Genomic DNA, 13,114 nt, shown 5'->3' with positions numbered 1-13,114 from the left:
ATTCCCACTCTTTTGCAGGCTGTACGCAATGGTCACATTTTGTTTTTCTAGCAATATTTTAAAAGATTTCATTTACTTTTATTTTATGTGTTTGAGTATTGCTTACCTGTATGTCTGTGCACCATGTGTGTGCCTGATACCCGAGAGTCCAGAAAAGGATGTTGAATCCCCTGGAACTGGAGTTAAGGACAGTTGTTAGCTGCCATGTGGGTGATGGGAACTGAACACGGATCCTCTGTAAGAGTAGCCAGGGCTCTTAACCACTGACCCCTGAGCTACCTCCCTAGGTCCTCTTACAGCAATCTTCTGGGCTCTAACTCATCAAGTACCACTGGACAGATGAAAAACAGAGGTGTTGAGAGGGTAAAAGTTTGCTCAAGGTCAGAGGATAGCCATGAAATGACAGCACTTTAACATCACCTGGAGTCTTAATAGTAGGTCAGATCTCAGTGTCCAACCCAGACCTACTGACTGAGTAGGTAGAGTATTCGCTATAACATCAGTTATTCTGTCCATCTCCAGGGTTTCTCTCTCTCTCTCTCTCTCTCTCTCTCTCTCTCTCTCTCTCTCGTCATTTGTAGCCCATGATGACCTCAAAGGTTCCATATCCCAAGTGCTGAGATTACAGGCCTGCATTCCCACACCCAGTTTATGTGGGTTTGGGGATTGAACCTAGAGCTTCAGGCATACTCTTTAAGGACACTACAAGCTAAGCTATATCCCCAGCCCAATTGGAGTCTCTAGTTAGTGCTGGAATTGGTCATGAGGGTTGGGAAAAGGTCAATGAGGGATAGAGGCTAGGCTTGGTGAGGGGAAAAGGGTAGCCTCTGTCAAACCTTACCCTAGTACCTCTCATCTGCACCTCAGCACCCAGAAGTCCCACACTTGCACACCAGCTCCCCATACCCCTTTCTCCCTGCTGGAACCTGGCCCACGGTAACCCTTATGTCCCACCTGCATCATGCTCCCTGTACCTCACCTCTTCCCAGCAAGTGAGTTCTCGGTCTTGGAGGCCAATTGTCCACATGTCGTTCAACCTGTATCAGGACAGAGAGGTCAGGCTCCTTTGGCTCTGAGCCTGGCTGAGAGGGATGGCTCCAGGGAAGAACCACTTGCCACATGGGTCAGGGGACAATTTCAGGGAGAGAAGATACAATTACATTAAGACCCGTACCCTGGCCCTCCATGCTTCTCACATCCTGCCTCCAGATTCTCTTCCTAGCCTACAGGCTTATACATGACACCTGGGGCAATGAGGCAAGGCCAGCCACTTCCTCAGTTGTGTCCCTGGGGCAGGGCAAAGATGATGTGTAAGTAAAACCCACCCCTAGCACTGTGCCATTATTAATTTCTACAAAGCTGAACTTTGGAATGAGCATGCTGTCCTTTGGTTATCAGACAAACACAACAAAGCTAATTCTAATGCCACAGGTAGGAACCCAGGGCTAGAGTTGAGCTGGGATGCTTCCTGCCTGTAGGCCCTTCCTTGTAGTTCCAAGTATCCTCATCTGAGAAAATCAAGGGGCTATAGGATTGGCTGGGGGCTCCTCCATTCATGGCCTCACCTCCATTTTCCTCTACACTCCCTCCCAAGAAACCCTCAGATTGGTGCTCAAACCTACCAGAGTAACCCACCCCAGCCTGAGCCCTCAGGTGCCAAGACAGCTTATTCTGCATCTGAGCACATACAGAGGTAGGGTACATGGCCAGTCACCCCCTACCTGGCATTGCCATCATAGCCCGCAAAGATCCATAGCTTGTCACTGTACACTGTGGCCCCATGGGCTGACCTGGCAACCGGCAACCTGGAACACAAAGGAAAACACAATGAAGGAGGTCATCAGAGCAGACTGAAGCATGCAGCCATGTGTTGGGCAGCTAGGGCCACAGCTACCTGACACTGGAGCCCAGGGTAGTACTAGGACACTGGGAACAAGCAACAGCATAAGAGGCTTAGGCAGTAGATGTATAAAAACTTCAGATGTTGAAGCCAGGAATGATGTTTATGCCTGTATATCCTGGTACTAGGAAGATGGAGGAAAGAGGATCAGAAGTTCAAGGCCAGTCTTGGCTGTATAGTAAGTTTGAGGTCAGCAGGACTGTGTAAGACCCTGACTCAAAACAACAACAGCGAAACAAAAAGGGCTGGGGACATAACTCAGTTGTAGGGTGCTTTCCTAGTATACACCAAGTCCCCATGCCTATAATCCCAGCATTCAGGAGGTAGAGGAAGGAGGATCAGAAATTCAAGGTCATCCTCAGCTATACAAGCAAGTTCCAAGTCAGCCTGGTTTACATAAGATCCTGTCTTAAAAAAAGAGATGGGGAAAAAAAAAATCAAATATAGACCTGGGAATATAGCTCAGGAATACAGCATTTACTTAGAATGTACAGGGTCCTGGGTTCTAGACCCAGTGCTGAGGAAGGAAAAAATAAAAACAAAAACAGAAAGATTCAAAGATTCAGCTGACCATACAGGCATATAGGCACAGCACCCTCCCTCAGCTGCTACCAAAGTAGAGCAGCGCCTCTGGGTCTCTTATGAAAAAAGGGAATTTAAACCCAGGAACAGGTTGTAGGTAACTGGAAGTTATTGCCAACTCCTGGCTTCTTGCCTGCTGTATGCCCTTAGGACTCACCCAGCCCCAGGGTCCCCACCTTAAATGTGGCAGGAGGTACAGTCCAAGCCCATGGCTAACCAGGCCTTACATAGTCTCAAGATATTCAGCAAAATTTCTTACCGTCCTTCTATCTTCCATTCGGTCCACTGGCCAGTTGCAAACTTGTATTCAAAAAGGTCATTTTTATTCTTCAAGTTAGAATTGGAATAAATATCTCCAGTATAGCCTCCTGGGAAGAGAGAGTAAAAGCAATGTTATATCTGGGGCATGAATGCAGTCCTTAAAGGTGGGAGCTGGGTAGAATCTGGCCCTAATTAACATGTACAAATCCCCAGGCACCAACTTGCCCACCCACTCGCCTGTGTCCTGGGCCATGAGGACCCAGAGATGAGCAGACCTTTGTTTCCTGCTCCAGCCATCAAAGAGTAGACAGCCCAACCCCATGAATTCAGGACATTATGAAAAGGCATTCCCCTCAAGCCAGGGATTCAAAGTGTTCCAGTAGACAAAACTGTTGGGGCAGAGAACACCTGACCAGCACAACACATGACTCATAGTGGGTAGAAGATGGCAGGAGGCAGGAACTATGTACGTCCAGGCGAGTAAGAGGCTACTTACCAAATACAAACATGCTGCTTCCGTATACAACAGCTGAGTGGTGGTAGCGTGGGGCTGGTGGGGTGCCAGTGGTAAAGGCTCTAGAAAGGCATGGGGTGAAGTCAATAGGGGTCAGCCAGGCAGTCCACATCCCCACAGAATGGTCCGTGGTGCTCCAAGCTTTTATTTTTTTTTCTCCCTTCCCTTCTCCTTTCTATCCCCTTTCACTTTCCTCCCTCCCTCTCTCTCCCCTACCTACCACCCTTCCCTCCTTTTCTTTCCAAGACAGGGTGTTGCTAAGCAGCTCAGGCTGGCATGTAACTCACTATGCTATAATGCTATGTAGTCTAGGTTGGCCTCCAATTTATAATCCTCCCCATCTCAGCCTCCTGAATACTTGGATGATAGGCATGTGCCACCATGACTACAGTCATTTATTAATTCTTTCAGACAGGATCTCATTATGGTACAGTACCCAAACTGGCTTCAAACTTACAGGTTCAAGCAATCCTCCACCTCAGTCTCCCAAATAGCTGGGATAATAGGTGTATGCTAGGGTGCCCAGCATTCTTTTACTTCAGCATTTCAAAGGGGACATTCCTCTCATTATAGAAACTCTTACATAATCCTATCCCTGGAGGGCCTTGCTCTGTACCTTTCTACCCGACCCCTCTAGGAGGCATCTCTCTGCCTTTGGGGGGATTTTTTTAATAGAATCGTGGTAGATATTTTGTAATTTGCTTTTTCTTCTTTTTCTTTTTTTGTCTTTTTGAGACAGGGTCTCCCTGTAGCCCCAGCTGTCCTGGAACTCACTATGTAGACCAAGCTGGTCTTGAACTCACAGAGATCCACCTGCTTCTGCCTCCCAAGTGCTGGGATTAAAGGTGTGCGCCATCACGCCCGGCTGCTTTTTCTTTCTTTTTTTAAATATTTTATTATTTTTATTTTATGTGTATGAGTGTATTGCCTGCATGTATGTGAGTACACCCGTGTTGTGCAATGCTGTGGAGGTCAGAACGGCTTTGGATTCTCCTGGAACTGGAGTTAAGGAAACTTACAAAAGCAGTCAGTGCTCCTAACTACTCAGCCATCTCTCCAGCCCCTTGTAATTTGCTTTTTCAACCGTGCAACTGAATGTGATCGATAGAACATGATTTGGTCCTGGTCTCCCAAGTGCTGGGATTACAAGCATACACCACTATGTTCAGCTTAAGCCTTTTATTTTTGTTTGTTTTTTGAGACAGAGTCTTGCTATGTAACCCAGGCTGGCCTCAAATTTGCATCACTCCTGCTTGCCTCCCAAGCACTAGACTATTAGGTGAGTACCACCACCACACTTGGCTATATGTAAATTAAAAAAAAAAAATTACAGTGTTGGATATTGAATCCAGAACCTTGTGCATGTTAAGCAAGGACTGTATCGCTGAACTACATTCCCAGACTTTGTTTTTTAGGGTTTTTAAAAAAAATATTTATTTATGGCTGGGTGTGGTGGTGCACACCTTTAATCCCAGCACTTGGGAGGCAGAGGCAGGAGGATCTTTGTGAGTTCGAGGCCAGCCTGGTCTACATAGTGAGTTCCAGGACAGCTGGGGCTGGGTATCAAACCTGTGTCTTCCACAAGAGCAACCAGTACTCTTAACCACTGAAGCATCCCTCTAGACCCCAGACTTTGTTTTGTTTTTTGGTGTTTTTGAGACAGGGTCTCCCTGTAGCACCAGCTGGCCTGGAACTTACTATGTAGACCAGGCTGGCCCTGAACTCACAGAGATCCACCTGCCTCAGCTTCCCTAGTGCTGGGATTAAGGGCATGCGCCGCCACATCCAGTTTTGGATTTTGGATTTTTAAGGTGGAGTCTTGATATGTAACTCAGGCTATCCTTTAACCTTAAATCTTCCTGCCTCACCAGGCGTGGTGGTGCACACCTTTAGTCCTAGCAATTGGGAAGCAGAGGCAGGCAATCTCTGTGAATTCAAGGCCAGCCTGGTCTACATAGTGAGTTCCAGGACAGCTGGGGCTACAGGGAGACCCTGTCTCAAAAAAAAAAGGGGGGTGGGGCTGGAGAGATGGCTCGGCGGTTAAGAACACTGGTTGTTCTAGCCAATGCACGCATACACATAAAATAAAAATAATAAAAATTTTTTAAAAAGCAAAATCCACCTCCCTCTGCTTCCCGGGGCCTGCATGACCCACAGGCCTCTCTCTGACCAGCCAGCCTCTCTCTCCAGGATAAGTTGATCACAGTCCATCCCACCCTCAGGGCCTTGACTTCCCCGGCCTCATTCACCCTCCCATCTCCCCCGACCATCTCTCCTCCTAGCCTGGGACCTGTCCCATTCCTTGTCTTGGTACCCCAGACACCTGGGGAACCACCACTGGGAAAATGAACAGCAGACCCCAACCTTATCTAAAGAAATATTGGCAACTAATTGCTGCTAGATGAGGAAGAGCTGATCTTACTAAAATAAGGAGCTCTAGATAGGCTGACTAGGTTCAACAGATGGACAAGCACTGGAGAACGGCTGGGGGGAACCAACAACACAGTGGACAGTAACAGGGATGACAGAGTATATGGGCTCCAGCTGGGGCGGGGGTTAATGGGAGGGGGCCATTTGGGAAGTGGGTATATAAATGAAGAAGATTAAGTGGGATGTTCTGTATGAGATACACTCAAAAAAATCAACATATTAAAAAGAAAAGATATTTGAGGAGGAAACATAAAAACTGACTACATGTTAATTAGTCGAGGTGATAACATTACCATTGAAATCTACCTGATGACTTTATATCCATACTCAAGTGCCAAGGATCTGAGTGTAACTGACTGTGACTAGTAATAATCAGATACATAGAGATTAGAGATGCATGTTCAAACATCTAAGTGTTAGTTGCATTAAAAATGGGTGTTTCTGTATGAAACACTATATTTTAAAATGAAATGGAGATCTTTTTTAAAGGGTAGGGAGATGAATCTGTACTATTTTTCTTACCAAACATAGAAGAATATGTATTATACAAACAAGAAGTTTTATGTGCTAATACATCCTTTGAGAGTGATGAGGAATTAAAATTAACCTACATAAAATTAACCCACATCAAGAAGACTTAAAGCATCAGAGTATGGGCTTTTAGACTAATGATTATGCTTAATAGAAATACATATTTTTTCTTTTTCAGTCTTTTTGAGACAGGGTCTCCCTATAGCCCCAGCTGTCCAGGAACTCACTATGTAGACCAGGCTGACATCGAACTCACAAAGATCCGCCTGCCTCTGCCTCCCTAGTGCTGGGATTAAAGGCATGCGCCACCACACCTGGCGGAGATCTTTTTTAAAGGTTAAAAACTCATTCAATTTTATGTCTTACAGGGCTTATACTGAGTTCAATATTGTATAACTGTATTAATTCAACTGTGAACCTAGAAGCTTACAGCCACCTGTGAAAGAGATGTACTCTTGCTCTGGAGTGTGTTACTGGATATATTAATGCTGTAATGAAATGCTTCTTCTAATCATATAGTTATTAAAAATTTTTTAAGAAAAGCAAAATCTTCCTGCCTCAACCTCTGAGTGCTAATATTACAGGTATATACCACCATACTCACCTGACTTAAGCGATTTTTGACAAAGACTATTAAGTCTTCCAAGAGATTCTCACTTACTTTTATGCGTTTGTTATTTTGTGTGTGTGTGTGTGTGAGATGTGTGTGTGTGAGATGTGTGTGGAGACGTGCCACAGAGCACATGTGGAGGTCAGAAGACAACTTTGAGAAGTCAGTTCTCTCTTTCCACATTTGACTTCTAAGGATTGAAATTAAGTCATCAGGCTTGCACAGTAAGTGCCTTTACCTGTTGAGCCATGATTCTGGTCATTCAAAGTGATTTTTAAAGGTAATTGATGTCTAGGGCTAGAGGTAGAGTGCTTGCCTAGCATGCACAAAGCCCCAGGTTAGATGCTCAGCACTGCATAAACCAGACACAGTGACAAATGCCTACAATCCCAGCATTCAGGTGGTAGAGACAGGAGGCTAAGAAGTTTGGGTTCATCCTTATCTACACAGCAAGTTCAAGATCATCCTAAGATACATAAGACCCTGTCTAAGGGCCTGTGGACATAGTTCAGAGGTAGTATGCATAAACAAGTGCTGGTATGGTTTTTATACCTAGCACTGAAAAAAGAAATAAATGAATTGATAGCAGTCATAGTATATGATCAAGTATGAGAAGCTGGGCATGGTGGCGCATGCCTTTGGTCCCAGCACTTGGGAGGCAGAAGCAAGTGGATCTCTGTGAGATCGAGGCCAGCCTGATCTACATAGTGAGTTACAGGCCAGCTAGGGTACAGGGAGACTGTCTCAAAAAGATGTTTTAAAAAAACTCGGGAGGCAGAGGCAGGCGGATCTCTGCAAGGCCAGCCTGGTCTACACAGTGAGTTCCAGGACAGCTGGGGCTACAGGGAGACCCTGTCTCAAAAAGACCCCGCCCCCAAGAAAAAGAAAAAAAAGAAGTGTGAGGAGCTAGAGAGGCAGGTCTACTCTTGCAGAGGACCTGGGTTCATTTTCCAGCACCCACATGATGGCTCACAACCTTTTATAACTCCAGTTCCATGGGATTTGATGCCTTCTGGCCTCTGAGGGCACTGTACATACATGGTGCACGATTATAAATGCCAGCCAAACACTCAGACACATAAAATACAAATAATGTTTTAAAAAATCAATTGTGAGAAAATGACATCTAGAATACTAGGCAGAGATTGGGTGATGCTAAGTGGAACTGCCCTGCCTGAGTGTTCTGGGAAGTCACATGAGACCTATATCTTCCTCTTTCAAAAGAGTACAATAAGGGCCCTCCAGCTGCTGGGGACCAGGGGATGTCCCAAAGACCACAGGGCAAGCACCAGAAGGGGCTCTGTGTTCCTGGGTGAGCAGATAGAGCTTAGGAAGTCCAGTATGTCCTGACCCTCTGATCCAGAAGACTGCAGCAGCAGACATAAATATGTGGTACCTAGAGATGGCAGGGAGCTCCTGTTCAAGGCCACATGCTAAGGAGGGCATCTGTGGAGGGGTGGTCCAAGGGTTTGCATGCTTCTCAATGCCTGTGTGTGGATCACCTCATGGGAAATTGCCCCCAGGGGACAATGGTGGGACAGGAGGCCCTGATGCCAGCCCTGAGGTGGCAATCTATACAAGTCAGTCCTGGGAAAACTCATTGGCTGAGCCCTGCCCCTGCCCTATCTGAGATCCCACAGCAGCCTCTGGCCCAGGGGAAGCTCTAGTGATTGAAGGGCTCTCCCTCCTAGATCAGAATTTGGGTACCAGCAACCATACCAAACAAGACCCCCTTAGTGCACAGGATTCAGAATAATCATTCTCACTAGTGGCTGGCACAGAAACCCAGGAGGAGGGAAGCCTCCTGAAGCTCTCATCTGTCACAATTCTCCCTGGCTGTCTATGATGAGCTAATTCTAGTAGCCATGGATCCAGTCCAGAGCTGGTATACTCCAGGAAGAAGGGCAGGATCTGGGAGCACAGGAGCCACCCACCTGCACCAGGAGCAGTCCTTCACATCGAACCGCAGGAGGTCATTGAGCATTGTCTTTCTGAAAAGCAGTCAGAGAGAAGGTGGCATTGGTTAGGTCACTTTGTAAGGTGTTGTCTCTCCAGGGCCTTACAAATGGGTAAGGCACGCACTCAGAGTTGGGAGCAGCAGGAAGGACCATTTGGAGTTGGCTCACTGACCTCTGGACCTGGCCAGAGGCAGACAACCTATCAATGACCAAAGGACAACACTAGTGACTATATGAACTAGGATTGCCACAGAAGCAGAGCCAGCCTGGTCCCCACCATCAGGAGCTCACTCAAGGCTGATGTGAGGGCATGGAATGACCCGAAGACCAGTGTCATCACTTACATCCCACCCAAGCCTCCAGAATTCCCACTCCTCCACCCATCCCCTTCTAAGGCTGTAGCACTGCAACGAGATGCTGACTCGCATCAGTGGATACCCGTGTGCGTCTTTTCCATCCTCCTCCCACCTCTTCAGTTATTGCAAAACTGACGTAACAACTGCATTGAAGATACAGAAAAACTGGAAACAAACCCACTGGCCACTGGATCATCTTACAGGACTGTTATGTTACCTTGTCAGTCCAGGAGAAGAAAAATGAACAGGAACCCAGTACTCCCTTCAGACCAGGTCTCTGCAGGGTTACCCTGCCAGTTTTGCCTTGCTCAGTCTGGACCAGGTCCCCAAACTCATTTTATGGGAGAATCAGTGTTTAGAAGCTGGTATGATGTCTAGTTCTTCCCCTTCCCCAATCAACTCCCTACCCTTTGCCTCAGAAAGCCATTTCTTCTGTATTCAGAGAGTCTTTACAAAGTTGCAACCACAGGGACACAGATTTTTATCCTGATTCTTAGTGGCACTTATTAAACAGAATAATGGGAGGCTACTGTTTGAACTAAGTTCCTACACTAGGTCCCAAAAGCCCAGGCTAAATGGAGTTACTGGGGCCAAATGCCTCATACACTGAGGCAATAAGGGAATAAAGCGATCCCAAAACACACCAGTTTTTCCTGAAAACAGGAGTGTTCATTTTATCTGAGTCAGTATAATAAGGAAGCCCCCTCTGCTATAACCCCTACAAAAAAGTCAGCTGAAGTAATCTAACTTAATCAACCAGCAGCCCCCACCACCACTGTTCTGTTTCCTTGTTCTTACCTTATAAAACTCAATGTTGCTATTTCCCAGTGGGAGTTCTCATTCCATTCTGTTGAATGGAGGCTGCCCCAATTCAACACAAACAACAGCCAAATAGATGTATAATCAAATTTTGTCTAACTTTCTTTTGAAACATTGTACCAAAACCATTTCTGCTATTGCTTGGAAGTCATCTACCTGCTACGGAACACTCCTGAGGACAACAGTCCCAGTTTCCCAGCCACCACCCTATGCAGAACAGCAAAGTCTTTCCTGGCTTGGGGAATTCTTACTGAGGCTCATCCCATCACCCAACAAGCATGGATTGAGGCTTCTGGGCACTGGGATGCAGAATTGAAGGGAGCATGGCCTTGTCTTGATAGACGAGACAGATCATAACCAACACTCATATGCTTTGGGGACAGATGGAAGCAGCAATAGGTAAGGGAGGGTGGAAAGACCTTATCCATAAGGAACATTAGAAGGGAGTCACCGCAAAGGGCTGGGCAGGAGGGTGCTTGGAACAATCCTAATGCAAGGTAGCTATAGGGCTGGCTGAGAAACAGTGAGGCACAGGTATATAGGCAGGCCTCATGGACTCTTGTGAGAACTAGACATTACAAAGAGAGATAGGGAGATGCCACAGGGTTATGAGCTGAGGAGGAACGCACTCCAGTTCATATTTGTAAATGGATCCCTGGCTGCTCTTAGAGAAACTGTGGGGATGAGTTGGATGCCATGGGATTATGGCCAAATATAGTCCTAAAAATCCCACCTGGCCCAAATCAGCTACCTCAGGTAGTCTACAGGACCAAAAATTGCAGTGCCCTTCCTGGGCTTCAGGACAGGTTCTGGACCTGTGAGGAGAGACTAGGAATCATGGCAGGATTGGTCATGTGTGAACATGCAACCTCAGCACAGGAAAACCAGACACAACTTAAATGGTGGCAATCTGTGTGCATTGAGGTTTGCTCACCCCCAGAGCAGCCAGCCATTTCCAGGAAGACTATTTGCTAGGAGGTTATAGCAACACAGGAAAATCACCACAAGAAGCAAGACATGCACAGAATAAATATGAGTTGGAGAGATGGCTCAGTTTTAAAAGCACTGGCTGCTCTTGCAGAGGACCTACGTTTGGTTCCCAGCACCCACATAATGGCTAACAGGGGTCCTTTACTCCAGTTCCAAGAGATCCATTGCCCTCTTCTGGCCTCCACAAGCACTGCACATACAGGTGCACCTACATGCAGGCAAAACACTCATACACAGCAAATAAAAAAAGTTTTTTCTAAAGATGCACAGAATAAAGAAAACTGGGTTCAAAGGGCCAGTAAGATGGCTCAGCAGTGAAAGCACTTGCCGCCAAGCCTAGAAATCTAGGCTCAATCCTTGGGACCCACACGATGGAAGGAGAGAACCAACTCCTCCATGTTGTGCTGTGCACGAATACACAGACACATACAGACACACAAATACATATATAAATATATAAATTTAATAAAGACTTTAAACTGTGTTCTCCATACCCTTTGGTTACAAAGTAAGCATATGGACAAAGCCCAGGGGGAAGTGAAGGGAAAGAAGTGCCAGGCAGGACTGGCAGCAAGGTGTATGTGCTTCTTCCAAAGCTGTGTCTCCTCATTCAAATCAAGGAGGATATTACCACATACATGTACATACAGGTATATACCTCTGAATGCTGGGATGAGGGCCTTGAGGGCAGGATCCTTTCTCACCATGACCTGGGAACTAAGTGCAAGGAACCTCACAGATGGGGAAACTGAAGCTCACAGATCAGGGCTTATGATTCCAATTCATTCTCAGATCACAGTGCTTCTCAATACTAGGTCAAAACACTCAAACTCACCCATTGTCTCCACCAAATACATAGATGGCATCCTTATATGCCACCACTGTGTGCTTGCTGCGCCTAGAAAGAAAGAAGGGGTGAGGATGGTGAGACTAGGTAGGCACCCAAGGAATGGGACTACTCACGGTGGCAGCCACAGAAGTGTGGGCAGCACATCTCAACTGCCAAGAGCCACAGAGACCCTTATATTCCATCAGACCTCAAAGGATGCCTGACATAGCGGGGTCTCTTCTGACTCCCAGACACCTGACCGGGGACCCAAACCGGACACTCTCTGGTACCCTATTTGGGGTCACTACCGTGCGACTCCCGGGGAACTCCTACCAACCCACTGCCGGGTTCTCACCCTAGGACCTCACGCGGGGTCTCGCCCCTAGGAGCCCGCCCTGGGCCCTCCTCAGTACTCAAGCCCGCTCCCGGTACCTTCACGATCCCCTGCACCCCGTCTTACCGGGCACCCACGAACTCGTCGCAGGGCGGGAGGCGCCGCCAGCGATGCACTGTTTCGAAGGGCCCGAAGTTGAGCGTCAGGTACTCGACACTGTCTGAGCAACTGTGGTCGAAGTCCACACTCGGGGCCACCTTGGAGCGCACCCCTCCTGCCAGAGCCCCAGCCCCGATGGCTCCCCCCGAGCCGCCCGGCCCAGCCATCCCGAGTGCAGGCCGGATGGGCCGCCGGGGCTGCAGGACTCACGGCCACCGCCCGGGCCGCACGGAGGGACCACATTTCCCGGAGAACCCTGCGCCAACGGCGTAGCACTTCCGGCTAGCACCCGCTTAAGCACTTCCCGGCAAGCCTCGCGGCTCGGAGACACGGCGGGTGGGCGAGGAGCTGGGTGGTGTGCGGAGGGCTAGCTCTGTTCCAGAGAGCAGACCCCGGACATCGGGCTCCGAGCTCTCGGATGCTTTGTACTCGGGCTTTGCCATCGCCGGGATCTTACGTTTCCGGCTCGCAGGCGACGCAACCATCCACTTTCTGCTTTCTCCCCTAGTCCTGGCCCCGCTGCTCCCCTTCTCCGGTTGGCAGTCTTATTGCCTGGGAATCTTCATGGTGGGGAGCCTCTGGGTTGTCTTTCCTACTTAAGAGCAGGGTCTTCCTTTTCGTTTTATTTCCAGGGCCCTACGCATGCTAGGCCATCTGTCTACCAATGACCTATGCCATAACCATTATTGTTATTTGCTTTGTTTTTTGAGCAGGGCTTCCCTGCGGTTCCAGCTGACCTGGAACTCACTTTGTAGACTAGGCAGGCCTGGATTTCCCCCTGCCTCTGCCTCTGTCTCGCCTCCCAAGTGCTGGAACTAAAGACATGTACTACCACGCTCAG

At 47.8% G+C, this 13,114-nt stretch overlaps 1 protein-coding gene across 1 annotated transcript in view; it reads right to left on the bottom strand.

The window, feature by feature from the left end:
* The window catches only part of Lztr1 (leucine zipper like transcription regulator 1), a 21,165-nt gene extending 8,632 nt beyond the window's left edge, over positions 1–12,533 (bottom strand). Inside the window, exons 1-7 of the mRNA XM_008842252.2 lie at positions 12,241–12,533; positions 11,787–11,849; positions 8,763–8,819; positions 3,240–3,319; positions 2,742–2,850; positions 1,722–1,805; positions 980–1,037 (exon numbers count right to left, since the gene is read on the bottom strand). Of these exons, the coding sequence (XP_008840474.1) occupies positions 980–1,037; positions 1,722–1,805; positions 2,742–2,850; positions 3,240–3,319; positions 8,763–8,819; positions 11,787–11,849; positions 12,241–12,440 (651 nt within the window). The 5' untranslated portion in view covers positions 12,441–12,533. The remainder of the gene's footprint in view (positions 1–979; positions 1,038–1,721; positions 1,806–2,741; positions 2,851–3,239; positions 3,320–8,762; positions 8,820–11,786; positions 11,850–12,240) is intronic.
* Positions 12,534–13,114: the final 581 nt, after the last annotated feature.

The sequence above is a fragment of the Nannospalax galili genome, unplaced genomic scaffold (genome assembly GCF_000622305.1).
Source record: "Nannospalax galili isolate Female #2095 unplaced genomic scaffold, S.galili_v1.0 scaffold321, whole genome shotgun sequence".
Classification (NCBI taxonomy): Eukaryota; Metazoa; Chordata; class Mammalia; order Rodentia; family Spalacidae; genus Nannospalax; species Nannospalax galili.
This window is presented reverse-complemented; position numbering and strand designations above follow the sequence as displayed.